A 10,759-nucleotide genomic window follows, 5' to 3' on the forward strand; every position below is an offset into this window, starting at 1 on the left:
GAAACATAGCGGTGTAAAAACGAGGAAGATCATATCTGAATACTTTTAAAATCACTAAGACAAGTTTTTTCTAAGCAAAGCAGCATTTTTTTTAGTATTTATGTCAAAAATTAATGAATGAATGAATGTATGGATGAAAATGTTGTATTTTATTTGATCTTTTTCTCGGTTTTCTTTAAAAAACAAAACAGGAGTGCCCACTGATCACTGATGGGTTGGATTTTTTTCTTTTTTAAACCCATCCTCTTTGCATCCCTGCTGTGCGCCTAATTCATGTTCACGGGGTGTAGACGGGAAGGGGAGGATCACACATTAACGCGTCTCCACAAAGGGCCAGACATAAAGGGCTCGCTTTACCTGTCATGCGCTCAGGTCGATCCGGTTGACAGTCCTGCTCGAGTCTGTTTCTCTCCGGGCTACCGGAGGATCCCTCTGATTGGCTGCAGACGCAAACGCGCTCTCTCAGCCCACCCACTGCTGATTATAGGGACTCTTGCAAACTCGGTTTCCTTCCTTGCATTGAGTCTGGGACCTGGCCCCGGGGCTGAACGGCACACACACAAAGCGCGCAGCATGGCAGCTACCCACAGCGAGTACAGAGGCTACCTGCGGAACACCGTCGACATCGAGGTGGGGCAGCAGCACCGCTTCCACCCGGTGCAGAGTTCGGAACCCACATACCGGCCACTCCTATTCGGGACCCTCGCTGTTATGGGATTGCTTCAGGTGGCCTCCAGCGTGGCGATCTTATTACACCTGACAGGTTATCTCCAAGAGGTAAGAATCTCAGAGCAACAGCGTGGTGTGACCTACTGCATAGTTCGCTCCTATACTGCTTTCATTGTGTGTGTAGCTTCACTCAAACTTGGGGTTTGTGTGTAAATATTTACTTCTAAAAGACTGTCAACAATTGCTGGCCGTGAGCGAGGTAGGACCGGGTCCAGGGATGTTTGCGCAACTTTACAATACCTATAAAATGTCAGATAACCTTTCTAGCTCTACATGTAAAGCAACCTGTGAAGATAAAAAGAGAGAGAGAGAGAGGGGGGAAGCAGCTTTCAGATCGAGCCACTTGTGCTGTTCTCCGCGCAAAGCTTTGGTGCACTTTGGTGTTCCTTTGAAGGTGCTGCGCCTCGGCGGCACGCAGTTAAACTGCTGCCTCGCTGCAGAAACACCCTGACTCGCTGATAGCATCTCACGAACCCCCCTTAAAGATTTTTTTTCCTTTCCACGAAGATTACCTGTTTTTGAGACGATAACATCTCAGCAACTGAGGCTCGGCTGCGAATCCAAATGTCAGTCTCCATGATGTCTTGTTTGCAAAATACAGATGTTTTCACTTGAGGCTGCCGCTGCTGCCGCTGAAGTTCTTCGTGCAGCGTGTTTACATGCTGTCCGCGAGCTGTATTTGTAATCTGTATGTGACATTAGCTGTAAACGTTTGAGGATAAGCAGAAACGCAGTGGAGGAAGGGGAGTATGGCAAAGTTCAAGCAGGACCCTGTGGATGTTCCGACGTGCTGCCATGTGTGACAGCGCAGTGACATATGATCTGGGATCGCTCATATTCCTTGAAGACGCGTGCGTGGCATCTTGTAGGTTGCGTGTCTGCGATGATGTGAAATAATAATAATAATAGTATTAATAATTGTTTTTTCTACTTGATGGCGGTTTTAGAGTTGAATAATCGTCGTGTTTGAACAAGCCGAGAGGGCAGACCGCATCTCTGCTGTGTCAGGATGCACTAAGTTCACCTGGCGAGCATCTCTCTTCCTCCTTTCTCCCTTTTCCCATCTCTTCCACCTGTTTATGTGTGAATTTGGGGGCCTTTTACAGGGCTCATAAAATCGTAATCCTATAAAAGTAATGGTACAAAAATTATGGCAGGTACTAATTATGCAATATCATACAGTTCATCAAAGTCTATATAATTTTAATGCTGCAGCTGGAAATGATTTAAAATACTCGCACTGTTGGATAGCTTTAGCTCTAACAACACAGCTACATATATTTGTACATTTATTGGAGAAATTGTATAAGATAATAATTCAGTTCAGTTTTAATTATATAGCGTGGAATTACAACAGTCGCCTTAAGGCACTTTATATTCTAAGGTAAAAACCCTAAAGTAATACAGAGAAAATCCTAACAATCAGATGATCCCCTATGAGCAAGCACTGGAGGACAGTGGGAAGGAAAAACTCCCTTTTAACAGGAAGAAACATCCTCCTGAACAAGGATCAGGGAGGGGCGGCTATCTGCCAAGACCGGTTACAAGTGAGGTGAGGAAAGTATAAGTAATAAGTAACTAAAGTTTTAAAATAAACAAGGTGGTACCTCAGGGATACAGTGGAGTATAAAGTAGCATAGCATGAAAATACTGAAAGTGGTAGTTTGAGAGCCAATCATATTTCCAGAGGGGGCCAGTGCCACCCTATGCCTCCATTCTCTAGAGACACCCCTGATTATTATTTTTGGCTTGTCAATAAAGGGAAAACTAAAGAAAGGCAGGGTTTTTATTATACAGATATGGATTTAATTCCATAGCTGTACAATAAAAGTGTGTGGAATTGTCTGAGAAGATGACAAGAGGGGAAGGCTGTCTTAAGTACCCAGCAGCACAAGAGGCCCTGTGGTTGGTCAGGGCTTTTTTCCGATGACAGATGCATATAGCAGCAGTCTGTGTGAGTCATCAGTATGGTGCTGGGCCATCATCTGACCACAACACCTGTAAAACTTCCTGGAGATGGTGAGGAGACCTGGGATCGGCACAGTGTCATGCAGAGATAGGAATGTGCTGAAGAGACTATTTTTAATTTAAAACAGCTGATTGGAATGTGAAGGTTAAAGTGTGTTTGCGTGCATGGGAGACTATTGGTTGTTATTACACACAGATAACAGAACAGCAGCAACTGAGAGCCAAAGCTCAAGTTACAAAACAGACTTTTTTTTTCCCCCTGTTGTGGTGGAATGCAGAATGACATGCGGAAAATAGCCTCCCACTCTCTTGTACTCTCGCAGACACACACACACACACACAAACACACTGATGTGTACTGTATGCGTGAGTCTTAATCTCATTTTACAGGACACCCTGTAGAGCCTGAGATATTTCTCCTATCTTGACCTGTCAGAGAACCATTCTTGAGATAGATTCGGCTCATTAAATATGATGTTATCACTGCATTAAAAAAAAAAAAATCTCTATAACCGCTTTTTCTTCTTTCTCCAGGTAGATTTGTCCACAACTCCACATCGGCCCATGGAGGTGAGTCTGACCCCTGGGTGACCCCAGGCAACATGCCCTCTGACACATTCCACTCAGATATTGTGCATTTTCACACGTCCCTCCTGCTGCAACATTATACACATGCTACACGCACACATGCACTTAGTTAATCAGACTTGATCATCTGTAGATTTTGATTTCCTCCAATCAACTCTGAAATTGTCATTAAAGTAAAGCTTAAGAAAGAAGTAGTTACACTGCTGCTAATTAGAGATAATGCCACAGAGGCTAAAAGTAATTTCCTTTAAGAATACGCCAACGCTTGCAAGGTATTTCCTTTTGTCACTGCAAAGGGGGAAGTACGTGTATTTTTTTTTAACAGAGAAGAGCCTAAAGCACTTGGAAAACAGGATAATCATGTGCAATTTCTGCAGTGACAGGAGTTATGATTTTCCCATGGGTATGTTTTTCAGTGCACACCACAGCTTCTGTAAAGCAAGCACAAAAACCCTAGGTGGTCACACAGGCTGGAGAGAGGTCAGACCACAGCAGGAAAAACACCTCTCTGCCTTTGATATAGCATTGAATAGCTTCTTGGGGTTTTTTCCCCCCACAAGTTTGATTAATCTTCGATGTAGAATGTAGTTTACAGCATTGGCCATTACTGAGTCACCCATTGGCGTCAGTGGTCGCAGAGTGTTTGTTCGATGATCGGGAGAAGCACGAGGGAGTTGTAAAATGGAAATTCTTAATCGCTGAAGTCATATTTTCTAATCCCTCTATAGAAGTTACCGCCCATTTTTTTTAAAAGTAGAGCAATAGCAAAAAAACAGTCCAGGAAGTAAAATAACACTGGGTTCCCATAATGTTTTAATTTCCTTTGAAATTATGTATTTGTGTTTGGTATCCCTGGCGGAGTGCTTGCACAAACCACCCAGCCTGTCTTGTACTGAGGAGTTCATTGTGTCAGCCCTGTGGCTGTTTCCCATGTAGCACAGGAAGACATGCTGGGAGTTTTTATGAGGTGTCAGGATGACAGGTCCTCATGGCCAGTGCTGTGTTGTGTCGGGGTCAGCACCGAGACTGTTGGTGATCCCTGCAGACTATAGAAGAGAGTTGGTGCTCTCAGGCCTCAGCTGGACAGCTATCGGCTCATTTTTGATGTGAGACAGGATGTTCAGGCTTGGCCTGCACTGGGGCTGGGCCTGTGGTCAGTAAGATCTGGGGAGTGGTGAGAACACAGTGCCATGAATCAGACATAGCTCATGATCTGAATGTTTAGAGATCTGTGTTAGGAGTCAGATGCAGTACGAAATACAAAGAGACAATCTGCTTTGGTGGCCAAGTTCTGAGTGAGAGGACTTTTGTTCTAGTGTAGCATCACAGAAACCACTCATCAACATAATAGACATGGGGAAGGATGGATGCGGTGTGTTGTTAAAAGGCTGAACTGAAGCCTGCATTCACTGTGGTGTTGCAGGACCAAGCATGTGCAATCCAGTCAGCCTTAGCTGCATGAATATTTTCTAAGCACGTCTTCATCGTGTAGCAGCTTAGCCTGGTGCAGAGTGGCTGCCATCCTGCACACTTTACTTCTAGCTCCCCGTGTCGCTCAGGTAGCTGCCAAGCTGCTGTTAACTTTGTTTAAATAATCTCTTCACTATGGTTAAAGAGGTATGACTTGGTCTCACCACAAATCAAGATAGATCCCACAATGTAGGGCCAACTGGGAGAGCATTCACAATTGCTTTGTAGCCTTGGCAAGGCCTTGTTTACCCCTGTCTCATTCCAGGACGCTGCACTATAAACATGTTTGTGCAGCAAATTGCTTTTGGGGGACAGAGACTGCTAATCTTAGCTTGAAATCCGTGCAAATTTGTCTAGACTTAGGCTGTGAATAAATACTTAAGAGCAATATTAGAGCGGTAAAGGTGTGACGTTGCCAGACTGGCTTTGTACTGGAGTTTATTTGGAATGTGCAACTGTGCTCATGTGTGGTTTCACAACTGGTATGTTTAAAACTTTCAACACTCTCCTTTTCATTAGATTTTTTATTTTTTTTAATCTTGGCTCAGAGTTGAGGTGAGATAATCCTGCCATTATACCTGCATTCTTCCAATCAGAGAAAACTGCTTAAAAAGTTTAATAATCTTCACCCCAGTGTTTTGCGGCAAAGCCCTATCTGTTACACAGAGCATGTGAATAAATACTCAATTTAAAAACAAGTGATAGTGGCATAACACTACACACTAATATATATTATATATATATATATATATGATATATATATATTATATATAATATAATATAATAATATATATAATATATATATATATATATTAAATTATATATAAATTTTATTTGTATATATATATATATATATATTCCAACTTATCCCTGGGATGTCTTGAGTAAGAGCAGTCAGAAAACAACACTCACACCTGATATTTTAATTTCATGCCAGATGTGTAGGAGAGTTGGCAGCTCCTTTGCAACTGTTTACTTGCTTGGAAACCATGTTTTCCTTGACTGTATATGCTCTGTCTTGCCTGAGGACAGCCCGGTTCAGACAGTGGATGGCGGCGTCATCGCGGCCTTGAATAGAATCAGCAGTCAGTGACTGAATACAGTCCAGACACTATTGCTGCCAAATCCCTGAGAAGAACAATCTTTCTGAAAGTTTACACTCACCAGGAGGTCACACACATCTTCAAGTATACACACATGCTCAGCTCCATGGAAAGAACGCAGATTCACTGAGCGCTCAACACAGACAGCATCGTCAGAAGTAAAGTTGATAAAATAAATTACAAATTTTGTATTGTTCGATACATATGCGTACCGAACCGAAAGCACTGTATCGAACGGTTCAATATCGATACGAATATCGTTGCACCCCTAATATATATATATCATATGTATATATATATATATATATATATATATATATATATATATATATATATAATATATATATATATATATATATATATATATACATAATATATCTATATATATATATATATATATATATATGTATATATGTGTGTATATATATATATATATATGTATATATATATATATATATATATATGTGTGTATATATGTATATATATATATATATATATATATATATATATATATATATATATATATATATATTTATATATATATATATTATATATATATATATATATATATATATATATATATATATATATATATATATATATATATAGTGTGTATGTATCAGTAGTCATGTTTAAGACTTGTGTAGTTTACATATAGTGAGGTCATTGTATGTACAAATAGTCTCTCTTAGCCAAAAGTTCAGGCTCCAGACTGCTCTGTTTCAGTCATCTTTTTCTACTCTTAGCTTTGTATGATGTCATCAAGAGTGGATGCACTTAATACGGTCATCACAAGCACTCATCCTCACCCACCTTTAACTTTCTGTTTACTAGAGGCAGCCAATCACAAGAAACCTTGCTCAGCTCACATGGCTCGCTTTCAGACCGAAGATTGACTGAGAGGCTGTATACTGATAGCATCATGTAATAGGCCCTGCTTAGTTCTAACCATGCTGGTGCAAGTTAATTTTGACTGATTATATGAGAGGTTGCTAAGTTCAAAACCTCACGATGATAAGCTCAGGAACACTTTCATGTTTGATCTGTAAATCTGTCAGTTTGTTATGTCAGCTTTTCCACTTTTTCTGCAGGAGGTGCAGACAGAGCCAATGCTGAATGCGCTGAAAGATCCAAAGAAAAAAGGACGATGCAAGAATAAAGATGGCATGGCTTCAGCCCATCTACCAATCAGAACGGATCAGGATTTCTCAAAGAGTGAGTCTTAATCGAAATGTCGAAATGTTTCACATTTATAATAAATAAAATGTAAACGAAATATGTTATTTGCCCCATATGGTTTGATATAACTATTATATATAATATATGATTCATATTGTATGCATCATCCAGTTTAAAAAAAAATCACCAAATGAAATGATTTGTTTTTAAACACTAACCAAAGTGCTCAACAAATGAAACATTAGCTTGCTACTATATGGCATATACTTGTCCTCTGCCTCATCAGAGGCTTCTCAAATAACTCTCTGAAGCCGTTACCAAGATGCCCCATGAGTGGCGAGACTTGCTCATACTTTTCCATTATGTTTTACTTTCTACTCATTGTAAACTGTGTAAATCTTAGTTGTACAAAAATAGCTACAGCTATGGTTGAATTCATAACTTTTTACCCTTGTTCAGTAGTACAGCATTAAACGTCCTTTAGAAATTACTTTGCATTGGGATACAAAGATGACTTCCTGTTTTAAGTGTTGAGTCTCTTGATGGTGCTATAATGTTAATGCTTAACAGAGTTGCAACGAATATAAGTTTTACAATAGAGAGGTTAAGTTTTAATGTTGTGACCTGATTTACTGAACCTTTAGTTTGAAACCAGGTTAGTTAAACTAGATTACTGCAAATATAGAAAGGATGTTCTTGATAAACAACAAAAGTTCTTTAAAGGTGAAGTAATTTATCCAGTTTTTCTGTTGTTCTTTGTCATCACACAGAGAGTGAGCTGGCGGCCATCACCATTGAATGGGATGATACACATGCGCACCTCCATAACATGGGTTACCACAAGGGGAAACTGCTGGTGAGGGAAGCCGGTTCCTACTACGTTTACGCCAAAACTTGCTTTCGCTATTACAATTTCAAAGGGCCAATTTCAGACGACAATCCCCCAGTGGATGTTAAAAACACCCAGCTCTTCCAGTACTTGTGCCATGAGAGCATCAAACACAACAGCAAGGCTGTGGTATTAAGCAAGATGGGCAGCACTATGCGGTGGAACGGCACAACCTATAATATGTACTGTGCCCAGCAGGGACGAGGGGTCCAGCTGGATGTCGGAGATGCCTTGTTTGTCAATGTGTCCAACGCCTTCATGCTGGACCTGGCAGGAGAAGCGACGTATTTTGGGGCCATAAAGTGGGGTATCTGAAACTTAAATACATGGGGAGCGGACATGCTACTGAACATTTGATATGCCAAAGAACCACTGTTAGTGATGTTAATTTGTCAAAAGAGTTTTTTTTTTTTTTTAATTGTTTTGTTTTTTGTGTCACATTGTTTTGCATCAGATAGCCTTTTTGGACTCTTATTATGAGGAAAAACTTATGCAAAAGGTAAACACCTTTCAAAAAACAAACTGTCTTTCCACTTTCTGTTTTTCCTTTCCCAAAAAGCAGAACTAGCACTCTCTACTTCACCCAAAATAGCACTTGAGTTTTATTGGACTTTTTTGTGGTTTGTGTTGGGGAATTTAAATACATTCAGTTTAGATTACAACATTTAGACTTAAGGATTGACATGTGTTTATGCACTAATTAAACGATTCACAAGGGAGCAACTAAGGAAGTAAGTTTGTTGGGAGGAGGTGCAGCAAGAAAGGATTTATCAGTGCTGATTGTTGGAGAAAAATGTCCAAAGAGAGAATTGGAGTTGATAGAGCATCTGCTTGTACTTAGCAGATTATCACAGGATAAAAATAAGGCCTTTGTATAAGTGTTTTCTTGAAAGTCTTTGGAAGTCAGATCAAGGCAGGCAGTGAAGCATCCTTGCAGTTTAGCAACTTTAGCGGATAGTGACAGTAATAGGTAATTTCACCCAAAAATTAAAATTAAAATTTAGGTTTAGTATGAGTTTGACTTGGGGCCATGGGGTTGTTGCTCCAAAAACATTTATTATCCATCTTTCCGCCCCAAGTGGTCATTTGAAGGTTACAACATGACAATGTCATAAATGACATGTTTGTTTCATTTATGACGATCAGCAAGTGAAGCAGATAGCAGGACTGTCTGACCATGAATGACAGGAATAGACTCCTGTCTCTTCTTTCACTAGATGGACCAAGTTGAGTTTGGTTCATCTTTAACTTAACTTTTTTTTTTGTTTTTTGTTTTTTTTTCATTTGGCTCTTAGTGAGGTAAATGGGAATATGCACTAAATATTTATTTATTAGCTAGAAAAGTACAGAGACGAGCCTCTGTTAAAGTGACCTTTCGGCTGTAAAATCATTTATATTTTATGTCTGTATGACATTCATTAAGCAGCACTTAGAGGAAATAGTAGGCACGCTTTTTGTTATTAAAACACAGGGGCTTCCTTTTAAATTCTATATTTATGTATCTCGATTTTTGACAATTCTGTGTGTACTTGCCTAGCCAAAAGCAATATGGTTATATTGTTTCTTCTACAAGATTGTAGCACATCTGTAAGACCTTCATCTGTTTTCATCTGCTAGATTTTTCTATTCAGTGTTCTTTTTATTTATGTTTGTGTATGTTTTAATAAAAAAAACCCTACTTTTTTACAATTGTTTCAAGTGTATTGGAAAAGACCCGATCCAGGCTGTTGTTTGGTGTGGCTGAACTTCACAGGATTAGCTGCCTCAAGCTGTAAGGTGATGAACAGGCCACCCTGACTGTGATATGATTGCAATGTGAAATTTGATAATCTCCAAAATCTTTGGAAAATTCAACACCGCTGTTGCCAAAGAATGATGTCACGTTGTACCTTTACCTCTGCACACCCGGTCACAGTGGCCCACTAGAAACCGCCCACTACTGCTAACTCACAGCAGATATTTGGAGACCCGGCTCGAAACGAACTGCAAAATAAACAAGAAACAGCCTGTATGTAATATGTAGGAGTCGTTTTGATCATCGTTGTAATGGGTCTCCCATGAAGCCCTGCGGCACGCAAGAGAAAGAGAAACTCTTAATGTTAGACCCAAAGCCAAACAATTCCTCTATTGTGTGATCTTGGGTGTTCACCAGCATATGGCCAGAGAATGACTGGGGTTCACACGTTTGTTCTGCATGCTGGGACCTCACACGACTCTCAGCTCATTGTTCAAACACTACTTACTGAGGGTCTGAAATGAAATCTGGGGGTGGAATAAAAATACTTGGCTGAGGTGGGTGAGGAGCTAATTAGTTTTTGAGTTTTGACTTGATTGGCATTGCCGTATTTCATTTCTGACTGCGGAAAGTATAATATAGAATTTCCCTTAATGAAAGTTCACAGAACAATAATACATCTTAAAGGCAAAAATGGGAATGCCTTTTTTTTAGAAAGCTGTTTTATACAAATAAACAATACTTGTACAAAGTTTTGCAACAACAAAGTAATTCAGCTGTGCTCAGATTTAGCTGAAGCCATAAGTGTAAACAATGGACTTCCGCTGTGTGCCACCCTTTTGATGTGACTTGATTTCTCAATTCTTGGCTCTTAGCTAAAACCATTAAAATGTGTTGTGTCAGTAAACATTATGGATAGCCTGGCATTCACTGGACCCCCACCCTGAGCATGCATCCACGCACACATACACACACACGTTCGCGCGCGCGCACACACACGTTCGCGCGCGCGCACACACACACACACACACACACACACACACACACACACACACACACACACACCCATATATGTACGCTGACAAAGAAGTCTCGCCT

At 40.1% G+C, this 10,759-nt stretch overlaps 1 protein-coding gene across 1 annotated transcript; it reads left to right on the forward strand.

Moving 5' to 3' along the window:
* The first annotated feature begins 292 nt into the window (after window positions 1-292).
* Window positions 293-9,612, forward strand: tnfsf11 (TNF superfamily member 11). Its single transcript, XM_005940032.3, has 4 exons — window positions 293-777; window positions 3,232-3,267; window positions 6,950-7,073; window positions 7,808-9,612. The coding sequence occupies exons 1-4, from the start codon at window positions 574-576 to the stop codon at window positions 8,239-8,241; spliced, it is 798 nt and encodes a 265-aa protein (XP_005940094.1). The 5' UTR covers window positions 293-573; the 3' UTR covers window positions 8,242-9,612.
* Window positions 9,613-10,759: the final 1,147 nt, after the last annotated feature.

This window comes from Haplochromis burtoni, unplaced genomic scaffold, assembly GCF_018398535.1.
Source record: "Haplochromis burtoni strain Fernald_Lab_line unplaced genomic scaffold, NCSU_Asbu1 Contig_280, whole genome shotgun sequence".
Taxonomy (NCBI): Eukaryota; Metazoa; Chordata; class Actinopteri; order Cichliformes; family Cichlidae; genus Haplochromis; species Haplochromis burtoni.